We start from the raw sequence: 18565 nt of genomic DNA on the forward strand, positions 1-18565 counted from the left end.
GCTGTTTTTCTTTGCATCCCTTGCCAAAGATTTCTCGTAATCTGCCTTCGCCTGCCTAACCTCCTTGGTAACTTGGTTACAGATCAACTTGTATCTATCATAGGCTTCTGTGTCATGTGTTAATTTGTATGTATCCCATGCATGTTTCTTCTCTGCCATATGCCTCATTGTTATGGGTGATGAAACATGGGTTCATCACTGGGATCCTGAGACCAAGCAGGAATCAATGCAATGGAAACACAAGGGTTCTCCCCAACCCAAAAAAATTTCAGACACAACCTTCAGCTGGCAAGATTATGGCCACCATTTTTTGGGATGCTGAGGGAATTTTATACATTCACTACTTGGAACACAAGCAGGTAGTCACTGGTGAGTCATATGCATCTCTACTGTACAACCTAAGGGATGTCATAAAGGGAAAAATGCCGTGGAAAACTTTCCAGAGATGTGCTGCTTCTTCACGGCAATGCATCAGTCCACAGGTCACATGCTGTTGCTGCTGCTTTGAGAAACTGACTTTACAGAACTTACCTACCAACCTTACAGTCCAGATTTGGCCCCCAGTGACTATTTCCTGTTTCAACACCTCAAAAAAAAAACATGTGGACATCACCTTGATAATGATAATGAACTGAGGTCTGCTGTTTCCACATTCCTTGACGGACAGGACAAAGGATTTTATTTGTCTGGTATTTCCTCATTGCCAACAAAATAGAACAAGTGTATTGAAGCTCAGGAGAGTTACACTGAAAAATAAAAACAGATTTTTGCCTCTTTCTCATTCCCTTCATAGGCAGGTAGATTTAATGCCCATCATATTTGAAAAAATTAGTAATTTGTAGAAATTTAAAAACATCTGACATGTGGTCATTGTCTGATAAATTCTGACCGAGTGTATAAAGCTGTCAGATGGGTAAAATAGGTAAAACATATTCTCCGAGCATAGGTAATTTTAATGCAATTAATTAAAATATGCTTCAAAGTAAAAATGGTGTCACAAGACTCCTATGTCACACATAGGAGGGTTATCAGCCTTCAGCAGAAATGAGGAGGTAGGCAAGAACAATTTCTATGCTACAATTCATGTGCAGACTAGACTGCTGTGTTTCAATTACAGGCTTCATCTGATATAATTTATTTTTTAGCATTAGCAGAGACATATGATGCAATCTTATACAGCACCAGCCAAAAAAAAAAAAAAAAACCTTCCCATTTCACCCATCCATTCACTCTAAATGTTTGTCTACTTTTTATTTTAAGCTGTCGGCTTTCATGACAGATGGAAATCTATTCCAACAGTCAACCATCCGCTGGCTAAAGGCAAATTTCTGACCATCTATTCTACAACTGTGTTTCCTTAATTTGAATTTACATCCCCTCAGTTGAGTAATCTGGGCAAGAGGAAGAATCCCAACAGCATTGAGCTTGCTCAACTCATTCACACCTAAATCAGATCACCTCGCACGTGCCTAGTCTCCAGACACTGTGATTTGCAAAACTAAAGCCTTTCTTCATATGAGAAACCCCTTTGTTCCACTCAACAGACCCATTGCCCTTCTCTGCACTTATTCCAGCAGCTTTATATCCTTCCTAAAATAAGGCCTGACCATTTCCTTATACAAGGGGATAATCACTTCCTTATCCCTGCTAGAAAAATTCCTGTATATCGAGAGGACACCATGAGCTACTCTTGCAGCCTGTCAGCACTGCTCAGAAAACTTCATATCTGACTGCATAATTCCCCCCAGGTCCATTTCATTCTCTATTATCTTGAGTGTAGTACCACATGGTTGGTATGTTATTCTTGGGTTGGTGCTACCCATATGCAGTACTTTGCATTTGTCAATGTTAAACTTCAGTTGCCACCTCTCAGCTGATCTGCTCAACTTTTCAAGATCCTGTTCAAATTTTCAAGATTACAGTAGAGTGCTGTAATTACTGTCATTAACCCTGCCAACCTTTGTGTAATCTGCCTGTAATAAGTCTGATATTAGCATTAGCATTAATAGAGGCATATGATGCAAGAAAGCATCAGCCAAAAAAAACAAAAAAAAAAAAACACAACCACTACTCCCATTTCACCCCTCCGTTCTTTCGAAATACCTGTCCAGCTGAGCCTTAAATTTGTTTAGGCTATCAACTTCAACAACAAATGATGGAAGTCTATTCCACAAACCAACGGCCCGCTGGCTAAAGGCAAATTTTCGCACATCTATCCGACATCTGTCCTTCCTCAATTTGAATTTATGCGCTCTCAGATGATTTTCCGAGAAGAGGAAGAATCCCATCGGCATTGAGCACGCTCAAGAAATTCAAAGCCTTATACACCTCTATCAGATCACCTCGACGATGCCTAGTCTCCAGACTCTGTAATTTGCAAAACTTAAGCCTTTCTTTGTAAGAGCAACCCCTTGTCCCATTCACTAATCTTGTTGCCCTTCTCTGTACTCATTCCAGCAGCTCTACATCCTTCTTGAAATGAGGCCTCCAGACCTGTATATAGTACTCAAGGTGTGGCCTCACCAATGCCTTATACAAGGGAATAGTCACATCCCTATCCCTGCTAGAAAAATTCCTGTATATCATTGACAAGACACCATGAGCTACTCTTGCAGCTTGTCTGCACTGCTCAGAGAACTTCATATCTGCCTGCACAATTACCCCCAGGTCCTTTTCATTCTCTACCATTGTCAGCGTAGTACCACAGAGTTGATACGTTGATCTGGGGTTACTGTTTCCCATATGTAGTACTTTACATTTGTCAATGTTAAACTTCATTTGCCACCTCTCAACCCATCTGCTCAACCTTTCCAGATCCTGCTGCAGTAGCATAGCATGAGTAGTGTCCTTAACAACCCTGCCAACCTTTGTGTCGTCTGCAAACTTGGACATTAAGCTTGATACACCATCATCAATATCATTTATAAATACAGAAAACAACAATGGACCCAACATTGAACCCTGAGGAACTCCACTAATAACATTAGTCCACTTTGAGCAGTGTCCATTGATTACCACTCTCTGTCTTCTGCCACTCAACCATCCCTTTATCCATAGCAGAAATTTTCCTCCAATGCCACACTGCTAGAATTTGTGCAGCAGTCTTCCATGTGCAACAGAATCAAAAGCCTTTCTAAGACCCAAATATATAATATAAAAGTTATTCCCTGCATCCAGTTCTTTTGTAACTACATCATAGTATCCAATCAAATTGGTCAGACAAGACCTTGCCCTTAACAAAACCATGCTGTGTCTGAGCTATAACTGAATTCTTGTCTAGATGATCATTGCAGTGCTTCTTTAACCAGTGCCTCCATTAATTTTCCTGGAACCGAAGTTAAACTAATAGTCTATAATTACTTGTGTCAGCCTTTGATCCTCCTTTGTGAATAAGGGTTACATTTGCACATCTCCAGTCTATGGGTACCTCCCCTGAGTCCAAAGAAGCTCTCATAATTATGGCTAGGGGGTTTGCTTACTTCTTTTTCTGCCTCCTTTAATATAACTGGATAGATCCCATCCACCCCGGGTGCCATTTTTATGTTAATCCTCAACAATTTCTCCTCCACTTTCTTCTCAGTTATTAGAAAATCATCTAGCTCACTGCCAATGTTTACTTCACCTATGACATTCCCCTTCCTGAATAACTCCTCATGTGTGAATGTAGATGCAAAATACTCGTTTAGATTGTTACCACCTGAGCAGGATCCTCAACTGTTGAACCATCAACATCCAGTGGACCAATCTGATTCACCCCTTTCCTTCTTGAGTTTAAATAGGTAAAGAACTCTTTTCTGTTTTTCTTTGCATCCTTTGCCAAGGATTTCTCATAATCTGCCTTTGCCTGCCTAATATCCTTTGTGACTTTGTTACAGACCAACTTATATCTATCATAGGCTTCCATGTCACCCATTATTTTGTATGTATCCCATGCATATGTCTCATTAGTTCATCTGACAACCATTTAGGCCTGAACCCTGAACAATATTTCTTGGTTGGTATGTAAAACCTGGTAGCTTCCAAGATTAGTTCCTTGAATGCTTCCCATTTTGAATTTGCTGTTGGTAACATCATCAGTTGGTCCCACTGTATAGAATTTAAATACTGTCTCAGACCATCATAGTCGCCTTTACGAAAGCAGAAACCCTTCCCTTTACCTCTGATGGTAGTTACCTCCTTATGTAAATCCCACTTCAGCACACTGTGATCACTGCCACCTGGTGGTTCCTTTATCTGCAGATTCTTAATGCATGAAGAATCACTACTGATAATCAGATCAAGAGTATTACTCCCTCTAGTTGCCTCCCGAACATGCTTCTGTAGAAAACAATCATCCAATAAATCCACAAAAGCCTTGCTAGTGTGTGTGAGTGACCAACCCACAAATTCCAGTCAATATCTGGGAAATTAAAATCCCCCATTATAAGACTCTCTGATTTACTGGCCCATTCTATTTCCCTGTACAGTATCTTATTATACTCATCAGAGTCATTAGGCCTATAGCACACTCCTAGTCTCAATTTTGATTTACCTATGCTTATGTCACACCAAACTGACTTGACACTGCCCTGTCCATCGATGTCGACTAGCTTCACTTCCTTGGATTTTATGTGTTTCTTAACTAATAGCATAACCCCTCCTCCCTTCCTATCCTGTCTATCCTTTCTGTAGACGTTGTACTCCCCAAATTCCAGTTCTGCATTCCTTATATCTGTGTGACACCCGTCTCTGATATCCCAACAATATCTGCCTTTGATGTTTTGAGCAATACCTCAAATTCATCAAATTTATTTACTAAATTCCTAGCATTGGTGTACACGTACACCCACCTGTTTCTATTCTTAGCTACCCTAACACAACCGATGTGTTTACTTGTACCGCAATGACTTCCAGCAGTCTCTGAATTATCCTGCATCTTATTTTTCAGGCTTCTGCTCATTCCAATAGAAGCAGTGGAAGAATCTCTTTCACCTCTGCCCGTGGCTACTGTTAATCTATTAGTCTTTGTCTCCCCCCCCCAAGCTAGCAGTTTTCCGACCCACCTAACACTGCCTCGATAGCATCAGCATATATTCTTGCACCCTTTCTATTTAAGTGTATCCCATCCCTGTAGAAGCAATCTCTCCTGTTAACAAGTACAGTCCAGGCTGAAAAAAATTCTGCCCCTTGAGCCTTGCACAATCTTTCCAGGGCCGAATTGATCGACAAGGCTCTCATCATATACTCCCTCCTATTGTGGCTGGGCAGAATTGCAGACACTTTCAAATTCAACCCTACTTCATGGCTTTTTTTTCAACAGTGACCTGTACTTGTTAAGTAATTCCGCAGGTCTCCTACTCTTAATATCATTAGTGCCAACGTTTACAACTATATCACCTTTTGTGCCCTTAAAAGATGATATCCGCTCTACAACGTCATCAACCTTTGCCCCTGGCAGACATACCGTGGTCCTGTTCCACCTATCCTTTTTACAAAGCATGTTCCCTGTTTCCCCTGACAATAGAGTCACCAACAACTACTAGTTCCTGTGGGACCAGCGCATTCTGCCTTGGGGATGCCTGTGTGTTGCAAGATGACCAAGTGCAACCTCTGGGGTTGATGTGGACAGCTGAGAGCTTGATGGGCCCCTCAATTTATTTCCTTCGAGGGCATCCACCCTGTCCTTCAAAATCTCATATAGGCCCATAACAACGCTGAGTTGTCGCCTAATTTCCTTGCACTCCTTGCATCGTGCACACACACAAAGACATCCCCCATGGCAGTATCATGTCCTGTACCCGATTACTCCGCAAACATCAAGCAAATAGTGCATCTTAAAAGGCTGTGATTCAGAGGGCAACTGCCTCCCTCAGTTCTCCCCTGAGCCACAGCACTCCCATTAGCTTGAACCCTTTGCTTTGCTGCTTTGGTCTGAGTCATGATTTCGATTTAATGTCAATAAAATTACAATTTCAGCACAAAATTAAAACCTTAAACTAGTATCCCAACACAGTTATAACGCTATATTTATTTTTCAGTATCGAGTGTTATCTACGAGTTCCCTTTATATAATTTCCGTATCAAGTTATGTATTAATTATTTGTTATGTTTGTACTCTAAGTCGTTATATATATATATATAGTTAAAAGTACAATTTAATTGACAATGAAGTTTAACAAGATTAATAGATTTACTGATTAATTGACAATATTATATTATGCACTATACCAAAGCTAATGCTATCGAATTCCTGATATGCTGTATCGTGTTACAATGGCGGTAATTATGAACGGTACTTCTACGGACTTTTAAGTATTGATTAACTTCCAAATCTCGCTGTCTCAATTTAGAATAAACTAAGGATCCTGACTAGATCTATAGTTACTTATAGATAATAATTTGATATAACAATTGGTTAATAAATCGGCTAAATACGGTTAAAAACCTATCGTTCAACGGAGCTGCAATTTGTAACACATGGATTTGATACTGTTACCGATACTAAGTAATACCCACAAAATCTCTATCAAGTTAAACTTTAAACTAAGTATCGTAACTGGAATATAAAACTACTCTAGAAAATAAGTAAATATACCTATTTAAGCTAATAAAACAGAAAATAAATCAGAAAAAACTTCTCTTCTCCAGGAGCTGCAAAATAGCTGCGGCCGCACAGGCTACTCTCAAACCCAACCCCTTCATCAATATCTTCATCAATACCTTCATCAATATCATTAATAAATACAGAAAATAACAATGGCCCAACACCGAATCCTGGGAGACTCCACTAATAACGTTAGTCCTTAAAACGCAGTATCCATTGATTACCACTCTCTGTCTTTCTCATTCAACCATCCTTTTATCCACAGCAGCAATGTGCCCTTATTGCCACACTGCTCCAATTTGTACAGCAGTCTTCCATGTGCAACAGTATCAAAAGCTTTCCTAATATCCAAGTATATGATACCAAAATTTTTTTTTTCCAATTCATTAAATTATTAGTATCATTAATAATAATAATAGGGGGAAATTAGGGATTATTATCATTAATAATAATAATAATAATAGGGGGAATAATAAAAGGAACTTTGTGACCACATCATAGTATCCAATCAAATTGGTCACATAAGACTTCCCCTTAACAAACCTATGCTGTGTCTGAATTATAACTGCAGTCTTGTCTAGATAATCCTTAAGTGCTTCTATAATTAGTGACTCCATAATTTCCCTGGAACAGAAGTTAAACTAACTGGTCTGTAATTACTCGTGTCACCCTTTGATTCCCTGTTGTGAATTGGGGACACATTTGCATACATTCAGTCCATGGGGGATGTGCAAATGCCATAAATCTTGCCATTAGGAGTATATCCTGTTGTGTATTATTTGTCTGTAGTCTGTATAGGGGACTGCCCAGCAATGATTATTAGTAGAAATTGCTGATTTGGCTGCAGTGTCAGTCAAATTGTTTCCCCTAATCCAAATGTGGTTAGGAATCCTGCAGAAGAAAATATCAAACTTTTGTTCATAACTTCTGAATCTGAGACAGAATGGAATGAGAATTGTGTCTCAGAGATAATAAAGCCTGTAATACACTCAAAGAATTGGAATATATTATTGGCCTTTGCTATTGACAAGTTCTAATGTGATCCAAGGTTAACTTTTTGGTATGCAGTTCTGCAGTGTATATGCTGGATTCAGGAAGAATCTGCTGAGATATAGTGTCTGGAAAGACAACAGTAGATCCTACACAAGATTCCGACTTCGAGCCATCTGCGTAAATTAGCAGGAAGTCGGAGTGCTCGGCTACCTGCAGCTCCATTCAGCTCAGTGTGCTGAATGGAGCTGCAAGTAAACAGATGGAGTCTCAGACTTTACCCATTTCTTAAGGGAAAAGTCATGATGGGATATGAGCATGCCAGGGTGGAAGAGTTTACTTTGGTGTTTGTGCAACCTTGTCTACCATGATGTTAAACTCTCTGAGTAGCTCTTGGACACGAATACCAAAAGGTCAGTTGGCAGTCTGATGGGCATTGTACAAATTTTCCCAACGTGGCTCAAAAATGGATGTCCAAGTAGGATGGTCTGGCAGGGATTTCAGTTTTAAAGCATACTTTAAAGACAACTGCTTATATCAAAGCAGTAACGGTGGTTTGTTTGCTTCGATGTATAAGCTCTGGACAGGAGATGTTCAAAATGCTCCAGTAGCAATACGGATAGCCTGACGATGGACAGGGTCGAGCCATCGAAGGACACTGTCTCTGGTGGAGGAGTATACCTGGGACCTATAATCTACTTTGGATCGTACAAGTGCATGATAAATACGTAGTAAGATGCACATGTCTGCTCCCCAGCGCGTAGAGGAGAGAGAGAGAGAGAGAGAGAGAGAGAGGAGAATATTTAGTCCTTTCGTGCACTTTTTATGGAATTGACGAATATGTTCTAGAAAGGTTAACTTTTTATCAAACACAAGTCCCACGAATTTTGTATCCGACACTACTGGAATAGCATTTTGTCCAAGCCTTAATTTAGGTTCAGGATGAAGATTATGCTTACGACAAAAGTGTAAACAAACGGTCTTCTGCAGCGAGAACCTGAATCCATTAGGAAGTGCCCAGGAATTAAGGTGATTAATGGCTTGTTGCAGTTGTCTTTCAATAACCCTCATGTTGCATGACTGATAAAATATGCTAAAGTCATCAACATAGAGAGCGTTGTTTACAGTTGGAGGAAACTGTTCTGTGATGGAATCTACTTTGATGGCAAAAAGTTTAATACTGATCTTTGTGGTACTCCCTCCTCTTGGCAAAAGGAGCAAGAGAGTGAGGATCCCACACGAACTTGAAAAGACAAGTTGGCAAGAAAGTTTTTAATAAAAATAGGGAGATGCCTTCTAAGACTGAGGCTATGCAAATATTTTAAGATCTCGAATCTCCAAGTTGTGTCGTATGCTTTCTCCATGTCAAAGAATGCCGACACCAAATGTTCTCATTTTAGGAAAGCACCCAGGATGGATGGTTCCAGTCTAACTAAGTGATCAAGAGTTGACTTGTTTTTTCAGAAGCCACACTGAATGCTGGAGAGAAGATCATTCGATTCTAAATATCACATTAAACAAAAATTAACCATTCTCTCCAGGATTTTTCACAGACAGCTAGTCAGAGCTATAGGACGGTAATTAGTAGGGAATTTAGGATCCTTTCCTGGCTTCACAAAAGCAAGAACAATTGCCATGCATCAGGAATCCAGAAATTGCTCTTTAATATAACTGTTATACAGAACAAGCAGGCAATCCATAGATGTTGGTGAAAGGTGTTTAAGCATTTCATAATGGATGCTATCTGGTCCAACGGCACTTGCCTTGGAAAAGTTGAGAGCTATTTTTAGTTCCTGCAGAGTGAAAGGAACATTGTATGGACAAAGGTCTTTCAGTGTGAAATTTAGTGCCTGTTTTTCTCTTTTATGTTTCAGGACCAGGAACTGGGGAACAGGAAAATATCCCAGATATGTTTGAGATACCCCAGGGGCTCACATCTGGTGAGTATGGGCTTGGCAAACCCAGGGTCCTGAGCTGGATATCATCATTCTTCTCTTTCTTGGTGATTCCCTTCTACTTTTTCTGTCCCCCCCCCCTCTCTCTCTCTCAGGGTAATGCGGATTTTTTTTTTTTTTTTTTGGCTGGTGCAGCATAAGCCTCAGGTTTCCTTGCACCATATGGCTAATAATAATACTAATACATCCATTATATTGTAGGATCAATGTATATTTTCCTTCATTTTCCAGATTTTATCTCAGACACCTTAGTGCTGGTAGACTGGGTAATACACAATGTAAAACGGATCCATGATTCCTTTTGACTGTGAATGTAGCATACTTTGGCTTGTGCACTTTTAAAGGCTATTAGATTGACCGTGGTAGGACATTGGCGGAATATCCCCCAAGCTTTGTTTCGAGCCTTTTTTGCTGCTGTGCATTGTGAATTCCACCATGGTTTGGAAAAAGGTGTAAACTGGGCAGATGTTTTTGGAATGGCATTGGCAGCTGCACGGACGATATTTTCTGTGATGTATGTGACTGCATCATTGAGAGATTTCTGACTGACTACAAAATTTGCCTGATGTTGGAAGGCATTCCAGTCAGCCTGTTCAGTCTTCCACTGTGGTAACCTGAAAGGAAGACACTGTTGCCTGCTGTGTAAGCAAGTTATCACAGGGAAGTGATCACCTCCATATGGGTTCTATTCCACTTCCCAAGTGAGTGAAGGGAGTAGAGAAGGGGAGCAGATAGAAAGATCAATGGCAGAAAACGTGCGGGTAAGCATATGAAAGAATGTGTTGGTTCCCACATTTAGAAGGGAGAGGTCATTGTCATTTAGCATATGCTCTATGACTCGTCCCCTTCCATTGTTGCTAGCACTACCCCACAGGGTGTTATGTCCATTAAAATCCCTGAGAAGTAAGAAAGGGGGAGGCAACTACATTTCAAGGTCTCCCTGGGAGATGTCAGTCCTAGGTGGCAAATAAATAGAGCAGATGGTTAATAAAAATCTCACTATGGGTCTATCAGGCGACTTCCAAGGTGCTGAGGGCTTACTTTTGTCAGTCTTGGATTTATCTTTTTTTGAGGAAGTATGGATGTCCATTTATGGATGTCCCATGTCCATTTCTTCCTCCGTGAAGAGTTCCAAGACTGATTCGTCCGGTACCTCCTTATCCTCTACATCCATTGTTTCTAGTATTACAAGTGGCTCTTCCAATCTTTTTGGCTTTTCTTTACCACTTGGTTTTGGTAGTGGCAGAGCACTAGGAGTGGCAGTGGACTGTGTTTTTTGAGTGGGCTTTTTGTGAACTCAATAAATAGCATGCAATCAGAGTGAATATGGTGGTATAGTCATCCCAGTTTGTGTACCAATAATGCACTTTGCAGAAACATTCTGAGCATACGAAGGTGTCCCGCTATTTATTAGTTGGATGCATTTTCTAGCCTCTGGGTAGGAGATATTCAGCTCTGTTTTTAGTTTTTGGATTTCTTTTTCATCCTTCCACAATTGGCATGCTCTAGAGTAGGCAGGGTGCTCTCCTTGGAAGTTTACACAGATTGGTTTGGAAGCTGAACATTCCTTGCTCTCGTGGTCTTTTGCACCACATCGAGGACAGGCAGGGTTACCAAGACAAGCTGTTTGTGAGTGGCCGTATTTTTGACATTTAAAACACCTCAGTGGGTTTGGAATGTAAATCCTCACTGAGCCGTTTAAGTACCCTGCCTTGATGGAACTTGGTGGCCGTGGGATGTTAAATGTTAGGATGAGAACTCGGGTAGGAACGAGATTCCCATCCTTTTGAACTGATATTCTCTTGACAGCCGTCACTTCTTGTTCTTTCAATTCAGAACAGATCTCTTCTTCAGAGACATAAAGAAGGTCTCACTCTGCTAAGACACCTCATGAAGAATTCAGAGTTATGTTGGCAGTTACAGTGATAGGTATTCCTCCTATGGATGTTTTTTTTTTTTTTTTTTGGTAGTTGTTGGCGCATCGGCTTCTGTGGCCATAGTGCACCTCCCAAAGTTTTTGCAGTACTTTGATCCAAGCCCGAGGCGGGATTGGAACCCGCAACTTTGGGGTTGCTAGGCAGGCACTTTACCCACCTGGCTAGCCCAGTCGGCCCTATGGATGTAAAGTTCAGGATTTTTTCCACTTGTTTTGCACTTGAAGCTTCGAAAAGGTCACCAGAACGCAGTCGTCTAATGGATTTTGGTGATCCTGCCAACCTTTCTAATCCTTTTCGGATAAGAAAGGTGACATCTTCCCGATTGATTGCTCTCTGGTGGAATGGAGAATGAGGAAGGGCAGTGTCACTGATGGTGGTATGTCCTCAGTTTTGGTTTTTTTTACTGAGGCGTTTTCATTATTTTCACTCTGATTATGTAGGGGCCTTATTGGGGACCCAGAATAAATAGGATTTAAATGAGTAAGATAAAAATTTCTGATGCCCTAAGTACTCACCCACCACGGAGCCCTACAATGGGATGTCCACTCATCGCACATGAATGGGACACCAAGTTCGCTTAGGAGCACCATACCCATGTTTCCAATAAGCCTTGATCCCATCTCAGGACCAAAGGGAGGGAGACTTATTGGAACGCAGTTGACCCTAGCAATAAGAACCACCTGCCGATTGATCCCAGTCAGACTGTTCCGGGACCGCCCGTCTTGTCAAAGAACGAAGTGGTGTATCAAGGCTGGGTCCCTTAACTACCAGGATGCCCCTTTCCAAGTTTCCACAAGTTGCGGCGCACGGCTACACACACTGGATTCCAATGATGTAACCCTAGAACCAAGGTATGGGTGTTAGATCCCAGTGATGCTAATCTGGAAGGCCAGCAGCATCACTGGGAGGCCCCTCACCACGTACAGGTGCCCACATCGAGGGGCATGATGGAAGTGATGGGGGGGAAGGTTGCTAGATCTTTGATCTGGAGACTAAACATAGATTTTGTCTCCAGATCCACTTCAAGCCTCAAGTAAGCAAAGTGCTGGTTTGCACTAGCCGATGAGAGTCATCTACCACCTAGTATTGCCTGGTAATAGAAGGATAGCATTCCTCTATATGGTGTGGTGTGGGCACCACACCTCAAACCCTGCTTACTTTGGTTCACACCTGGGTAGTCATCTCTAGTATAATAGATGCCATATTTCAGGACTTACTCATTGGAGTTATACCTAGAATTACCAACATTCCCAACACTGTGAACGTGGAAACAGAGGATTTGGCTGTTATAGACCGACCAAAATTTGCCAAAATTCGGCCCACTCGACTTGAGTGTCACTTGAGTATCAATTCCAACATCATTTTAGATTCCCAAGTAGCAAGCCCAGCTTGATATACCTGAGAGAATGTCTGCGACAGCTTCCACCACAAAAAAATAGTTTAAGAAACATGAAGTATTTAATTGCTGAATTATTTTTATGGAAGTATCAGCATATTTTATAGCTTTATAGACCAACTGAACTTCGGCAAAATTCAGCCCACTCGACTTGAGTGTCACCTGAATATCAATTCCCACATCATTTTAAACTCCTGAATAGCAAGCTTAGCTTGACATACTTGAGAGAATGTCGGTGATAGCCTCCACCACAAAAAAATAGTCTTAGAAAAACAAATTATTCAATTGCTGAATTATTTTTATGGAAATATCAGTATATTTTATAGGTTTATATTTCTAAACTATATATGTTGTTAAAGAAAAATGGCTGAGAACTACTTTTGGTTTTGAATTTTTTTTTTATCTAGCCATTAAATGTTCATTTATCTGTAGAGTTCCACAAAAAACTGTTTAAAAACATGTTTTTAGTGTGCGAAACTATCAGCATGTTTTATATTATAAATTAAAATGCACATTTTTGCACATAATTCAGCTTAAACTTAACAATTTTTTAATACTCAATATTAAATTAAATTAAAGAAAAAATATGGTCTTTGACTGAAAATCAAAAATAAACTTTGCCTTCAATGTTGGCCATTTTTCTTAGTGATTCTTTTTCCATGATCTTCTGCTCATACTGAATTTTAGCCACTTGAGCCACTTTCTGAGCATCTGTAAAAAACAACAAAAAAAAAATCATTATCACACTTCTAGCCAATGGATCCTCCCTCCCCTCCCCAACAGATGTAGCTAAAAACCAAGTGCTTATTTTATTGCTGACTTTTTTCTGATACATTTCTCTTTATCAAAGCAAGACACAAGAGACGTTGGAAATTATGTAAGAAAATTTCTTTCAAAATGTAAGAAAAGAATACAAAACTGTATAGAAAAATAAATTTATTTTGGATTAAAGTTGTTACTATCTAAAGAAGTAATATTTTAATGTGCAATAAATTCATATATGCAGTTTTGTGTTCTCTTTTGCAATTATGCAGTTTTGCATAACTCATAAATGCCATACAATATATTTACAACCAAAAAAGAAGCATACAATCATTTACCTAGAAATATTACTTTCAAGTTTCCAAAGTTCAGTTTTGCAGCTTAGAAATGACACATCAAATAATATTATACAATGAATGATATCAAAAAAGATATGCCTGCAGACACATTTCTGTATGCTGATCACCAATCACTTGATGACTGGCATACTACAAATTTTAAAGTAGACCATTAAAATTTTTTTTCTGGAAAAAAAATGGTTTTAAAAAAAAAAAGATGTTTTCGTTTCAGCTTTAATTTTGTCCACTTTAAAATTTTGTTCATTATTCTGATACTAAATGTACAAAAAGAACAAATAATATTGAACTGTAGTCTTGTTATAAATATTAAATAAATAAAAACATTTTTCAACTTCTTTATGGGCACATCTCAGGGTGCAAAATGGACAAAATTAAAGTTCAAATCAAAACTATAAAAAAATGAATACAAATGCAGTCACACAATGTAATTTTTGTACATTGTGTGACTTTAATTTCACTCAAGAAATTAAAATTTAAAATTTTAATTTTAATTTTTTAATTTTTGTTTGTTAAATACAAGTGATCCCCGCTTAATGCTGATAATTCGTTCTGGAAAAACAGAGCACTAAGTGAATCAGCGCTAAGTGAGGGCGATTTTCCCATAAGGTACCATGTATTTGTGAATTGCGGTCTATGCCATAGGATATTCCTAATCAATAATAAACAGTATTGAAAAGACACACAAATGTCGGTCAGAATATTTAATATTCAAGAATTTGTACATACAAAATATTCTATATTACATAAGTATATAATTATGTGGTAAGAAACTACATTATGTATCAAAATTAAACATTAAATTCCAATTAAAATCATGAATTTATTAATCTGATGGTCCTGGGATGTCGAGTTTTCTTAACTCTGGACTGAAAAATGTGTTGATTTTGGGTTGTGCTTTGTCCCTCTTCCTCTCATTGTACAAAATCATGTAGGGATTCATTTCTTTCTTTAAATTTCTTATTACCTTGGAACTTCATTCCATGTCAGTGTCATTCTCCTGGAAATAATCATGCATTTTTTTCAAAATGTTTGAAAGCTTCACAAAATCCTTTTGCTTGATTGATATGAGTTCTTGGCACAAGAGATACTGTGGCTAAAATGCACATTGAAATAATTTCCAAGGATCAAGGAGTATGTATAGCTTAATACATTTTATAACATTTAATTTCATATTTGGTAATAGAAGTTTATTTCCTTGAGGAACTGAAAACCATCTGTTCTATTTTTCCTGTCTTCCAATATGGTTTTGAGAGTGAGGGAATGATGCTTGGTTATTAAATCTTTAAAGCAATTTCGGTGCTCGGCTGCAAATCCACTGTTTGTTGTGTGTGGCAGATAGGACACAGAGGGGGATCCTCTCCTCGCAAGAGATAAATGGGTTAAGAATAGGACACTTTCTCAAATGAATGTGTCCTATTCTTAACCTTGCAAGCATTACTTCGTCATGTCTGTTTTGTTGTATGCTGGATTTCCATGGTTGGAGTAGATTTTTAATTTGATGCAGTTTGTTATTGGTTAAGACTTGCCATTGCTGTTGCCAGTGATGTATCCCACTGATGAATAACTTTTTTGTAGTTGGAGGAAGGAAGGGATATATTCTGATGCAGAAATGATGCTTTGGATTCTTTAGCAGCTCTTACCATATATTCCAACATGACTTGGGATCCAGCAAAATCTAATATTATGACCTTGTTCTAGAAGTTTTGATACTCGGTATTGAATTTGCTGTGGTAGTGGATGTTTTTAGAATTGATATTTTGTATTGCCATCATGGAGCTAAGGGAGTTAGTGAAAATGATGCTTTTTGGGAACTTGTATGCTCAATTTGGTTTAGTGCTAACATCATAGCTTGCAGTTCTGCAGTATAAATGCTGTAGTCTTTTGGGAGTTTTTAGGCCAATGTGGTGTCTGAAAAGTAAACTGCCACTCCCACATGATATTCGGTTTTTGAGCCATCTGTATATAAAAGCAGTGATCTGAAAATTGCAACTTATAAGCTGCATGCAGACTTTGATAGCTTATATGAGGAAGTGATTGATTTTTTTTTTTTTTTTAAATGGAAACCTCAAATACAAGAGGTATTAGAACCTATAGTACATAGTACCGTGCATTGGTTGGGGGTTGAGCAGACGAAAGAAGATATCTGTTGACATTAGACTTGAACTTCTGTAAACTGTAATTTTCAGGAAATATGTATGAAGGAAGGTTGTACCAGAAAACGGCAGTTGAATGAATAAACAAGGAAGATGAAAAGTTGGTTCTGTGAGTTTGAAGTTGGACAATAAATGGATGTTGGCTGGTGGTGGCACATGTTCGGACTGTTTTGAAAGAGAGAGAGCAGGAATTATAGAAGTCAATTTAGAAGAACAGTGCCCATGGAAGTATTTGTAGAAAATGTATGCAGCAGAAACATTATGTCTACAGGACAGCGAGTGGAGAGATTCTGTTCGAGAGGAGTCATTAATTAACCTAACTGCCCTCTTCTGAATGGAATCTAGAAGCCTGAGAGAGATTCCCGCCCTGGATGTGGGAACAATATTCCATGGTAGGATGGATTTGCGATTTGTACAGAGTGAACAGCTGTTTGGAAGAAAAGTAAATGCAGAAAGCAAAAGGGGAAACCAAGTTTTTTAGATGCAGAGGAAGCAATATTTGTAATGGGCTTGTGCCAAGAGAGATTAGAAATCAGGGAAATCCCCAAAAGAGATATATCATCTTGCCTAGAAATCGCGGAGTGTCATCAAAGATAAACACAGGAGCAGAAGAATACTTTTTCTGAGATATAACACAGGACTGAGTTTTAGAAGTATTGAAATCAACTAAGTTGTATTTGCTCCACTGGAGAATTACCTGGAGATCAGCATTTAAGGAATTGATAGTGAATATTCAAGAAGGTGAAGCTGATTGACCAGGGGAAGGTTTCTCAAACTGGAAAGTGGAATGCAATGTGCTATCATCAGAAAAACTATGCATAGGATTTCTGGTCAATGGAAGACGGTCATTAATATACAAGAGGAAAAGAGTTGGGGGAAGAACTGAACCTTGGGGGATACCAGCATTAGTGGAGAAGTTAGAAGACTGAGAGCCATCTACCATCAAGCACAGTGAGCGGTCAGAGAGAAAACTGGATAACAAATTACAAAAAACAGTTGGCAAACCATAAGATGGAAGCTTGTTTAGAAGACCTTTATGCCAAACATAATCGAAAGCCTTTGAGAGGTCAAGAGACTGCTTGTGTTTCACCGAATTTTTCCATTGAATTTGTCCATAAATGGGTAACATAAGCCAGAATATCACCAGGGGATCATCACTGACAGAATCCATACTGGGGATCGTTGATCAGACAAAAGGTTTCTAAGTAGTTTAAGAGTTGGTGGTTAATTGATTTCTCCATTACTTTAGAAGGAGTAGAAGTAATTGCAATGGAATGATAACTAGATGGAAGTAATTGCAATGGAATGATAACTAGATAACTTTGGAATAAGAAAGTGAAAAAAGGCAGCAAAGAACGAGAGTAAGTTCAGAAGCACAGGTTTTGAGAACAAGTTGAAAAATACCATCAGGACCTGGAACTTTCTAAGAACCAGGATTCGTCAAAATCCTTCTGACATCCTTTTGATGGAAGACCACTGGAGGCATTGAATGGAACGTGTTGGGAATGGTGGGAGATGTTTTACCAAGATCATTAATACATGAGTTGAAAGAAAAATGAGATGCGAAAAGTTGCATTACGAAAAGTTGCGGCCAATAGCTTTGGCAAGAGACCAAAATGCTCGGCTACCATTAGGGCAAGGAGCAAGTTTTCTACTCTTAGCCTGTTCAAACTCTAGTTTGGACTGATTAATAACTGCTTTACAATTGTTGCGAGCTTTGGTGTAGGCAGAAAATGAAACTGAAGAATTAGAAACAAGCCAATTACGATATGCAACGTTGTTCTCTTGAACAGCTTTAGCACATTTATTGGAAAACCAAGGTTAAGGACAAGATTTAGATAAAGGACAAGATTTTAAAGTGGAGCGTGGGATAAAGGATTCCATTCCTGCAAGAATAATTTCACTGACACAATCTGAGCAAACGCTGACATCAGAAATTTTGAAACAGTAATCCGAACAAGGAAAAGAAATCTCGGAGGTCATCTCATTTTGCATTCGTGTAATGCCAAACAACACGAGGTTGGGAATAGTTATGAGATAAAGGCTCTATTGGAGAAGAGACAATCACCAAGTTGTGATCTGAAGTGCCCAAAGGATCTCTCACTTCGACCGTGTTCTTAGAAACGTTTGTGAGAAAAAGATCAAGCGTGTTGGCTGTATGGTTATGATCGTCCAGTATTCTTGTAGGCAAATGAACAATCTGTGCAAGGTCATTAGTAATTGCAAAAGCCTCAGCATCTTGACCAGCTGGGTCGGTGTGACTAGAAAATGGAAGCCAGGTGGAATTGTGAACATTAAAATCACCAAGGAAAATTACCTCACTGTTAGGAAAGTAGGACTGGAGAAAGTCAAGTTACAAAGAGAGGAAGTCAAAGAGCTCCAAGTGATTAGTGGAGTTGGGAGAATGGTAGAGACAACAGATGAATTTGA

At 39.1% G+C, this 18565-nt stretch overlaps 1 protein-coding gene across 1 annotated transcript in view; it reads right to left on the reverse strand.

Annotated features, from left to right (window-relative positions):
- Positions 1 to 18565, reverse strand: part of LOC150081851 (erlin-2-B-like) — a 269808-nt gene that overhangs the window by 75244 nt on the left and 175999 nt on the right. Inside the window, exon 10 of the mRNA XM_090379753.1 lies at positions 13483 to 13572. Within this exon, the coding sequence (XP_090235879.1) occupies positions 13483 to 13572 (90 nt within the window). The remainder of the gene's footprint in view (positions 1 to 13482; positions 13573 to 18565) is intronic.

The sequence above is a fragment of the Mastigoproctus giganteus genome, chromosome 8, assembly GCF_048544385.1.
Source record: "Mastigoproctus giganteus isolate SK-2022 chromosome 8, ASM4854438v1, whole genome shotgun sequence".
NCBI lineage: Eukaryota > Metazoa > Arthropoda > Arachnida > Uropygi > Thelyphonidae > Mastigoproctus > Mastigoproctus giganteus.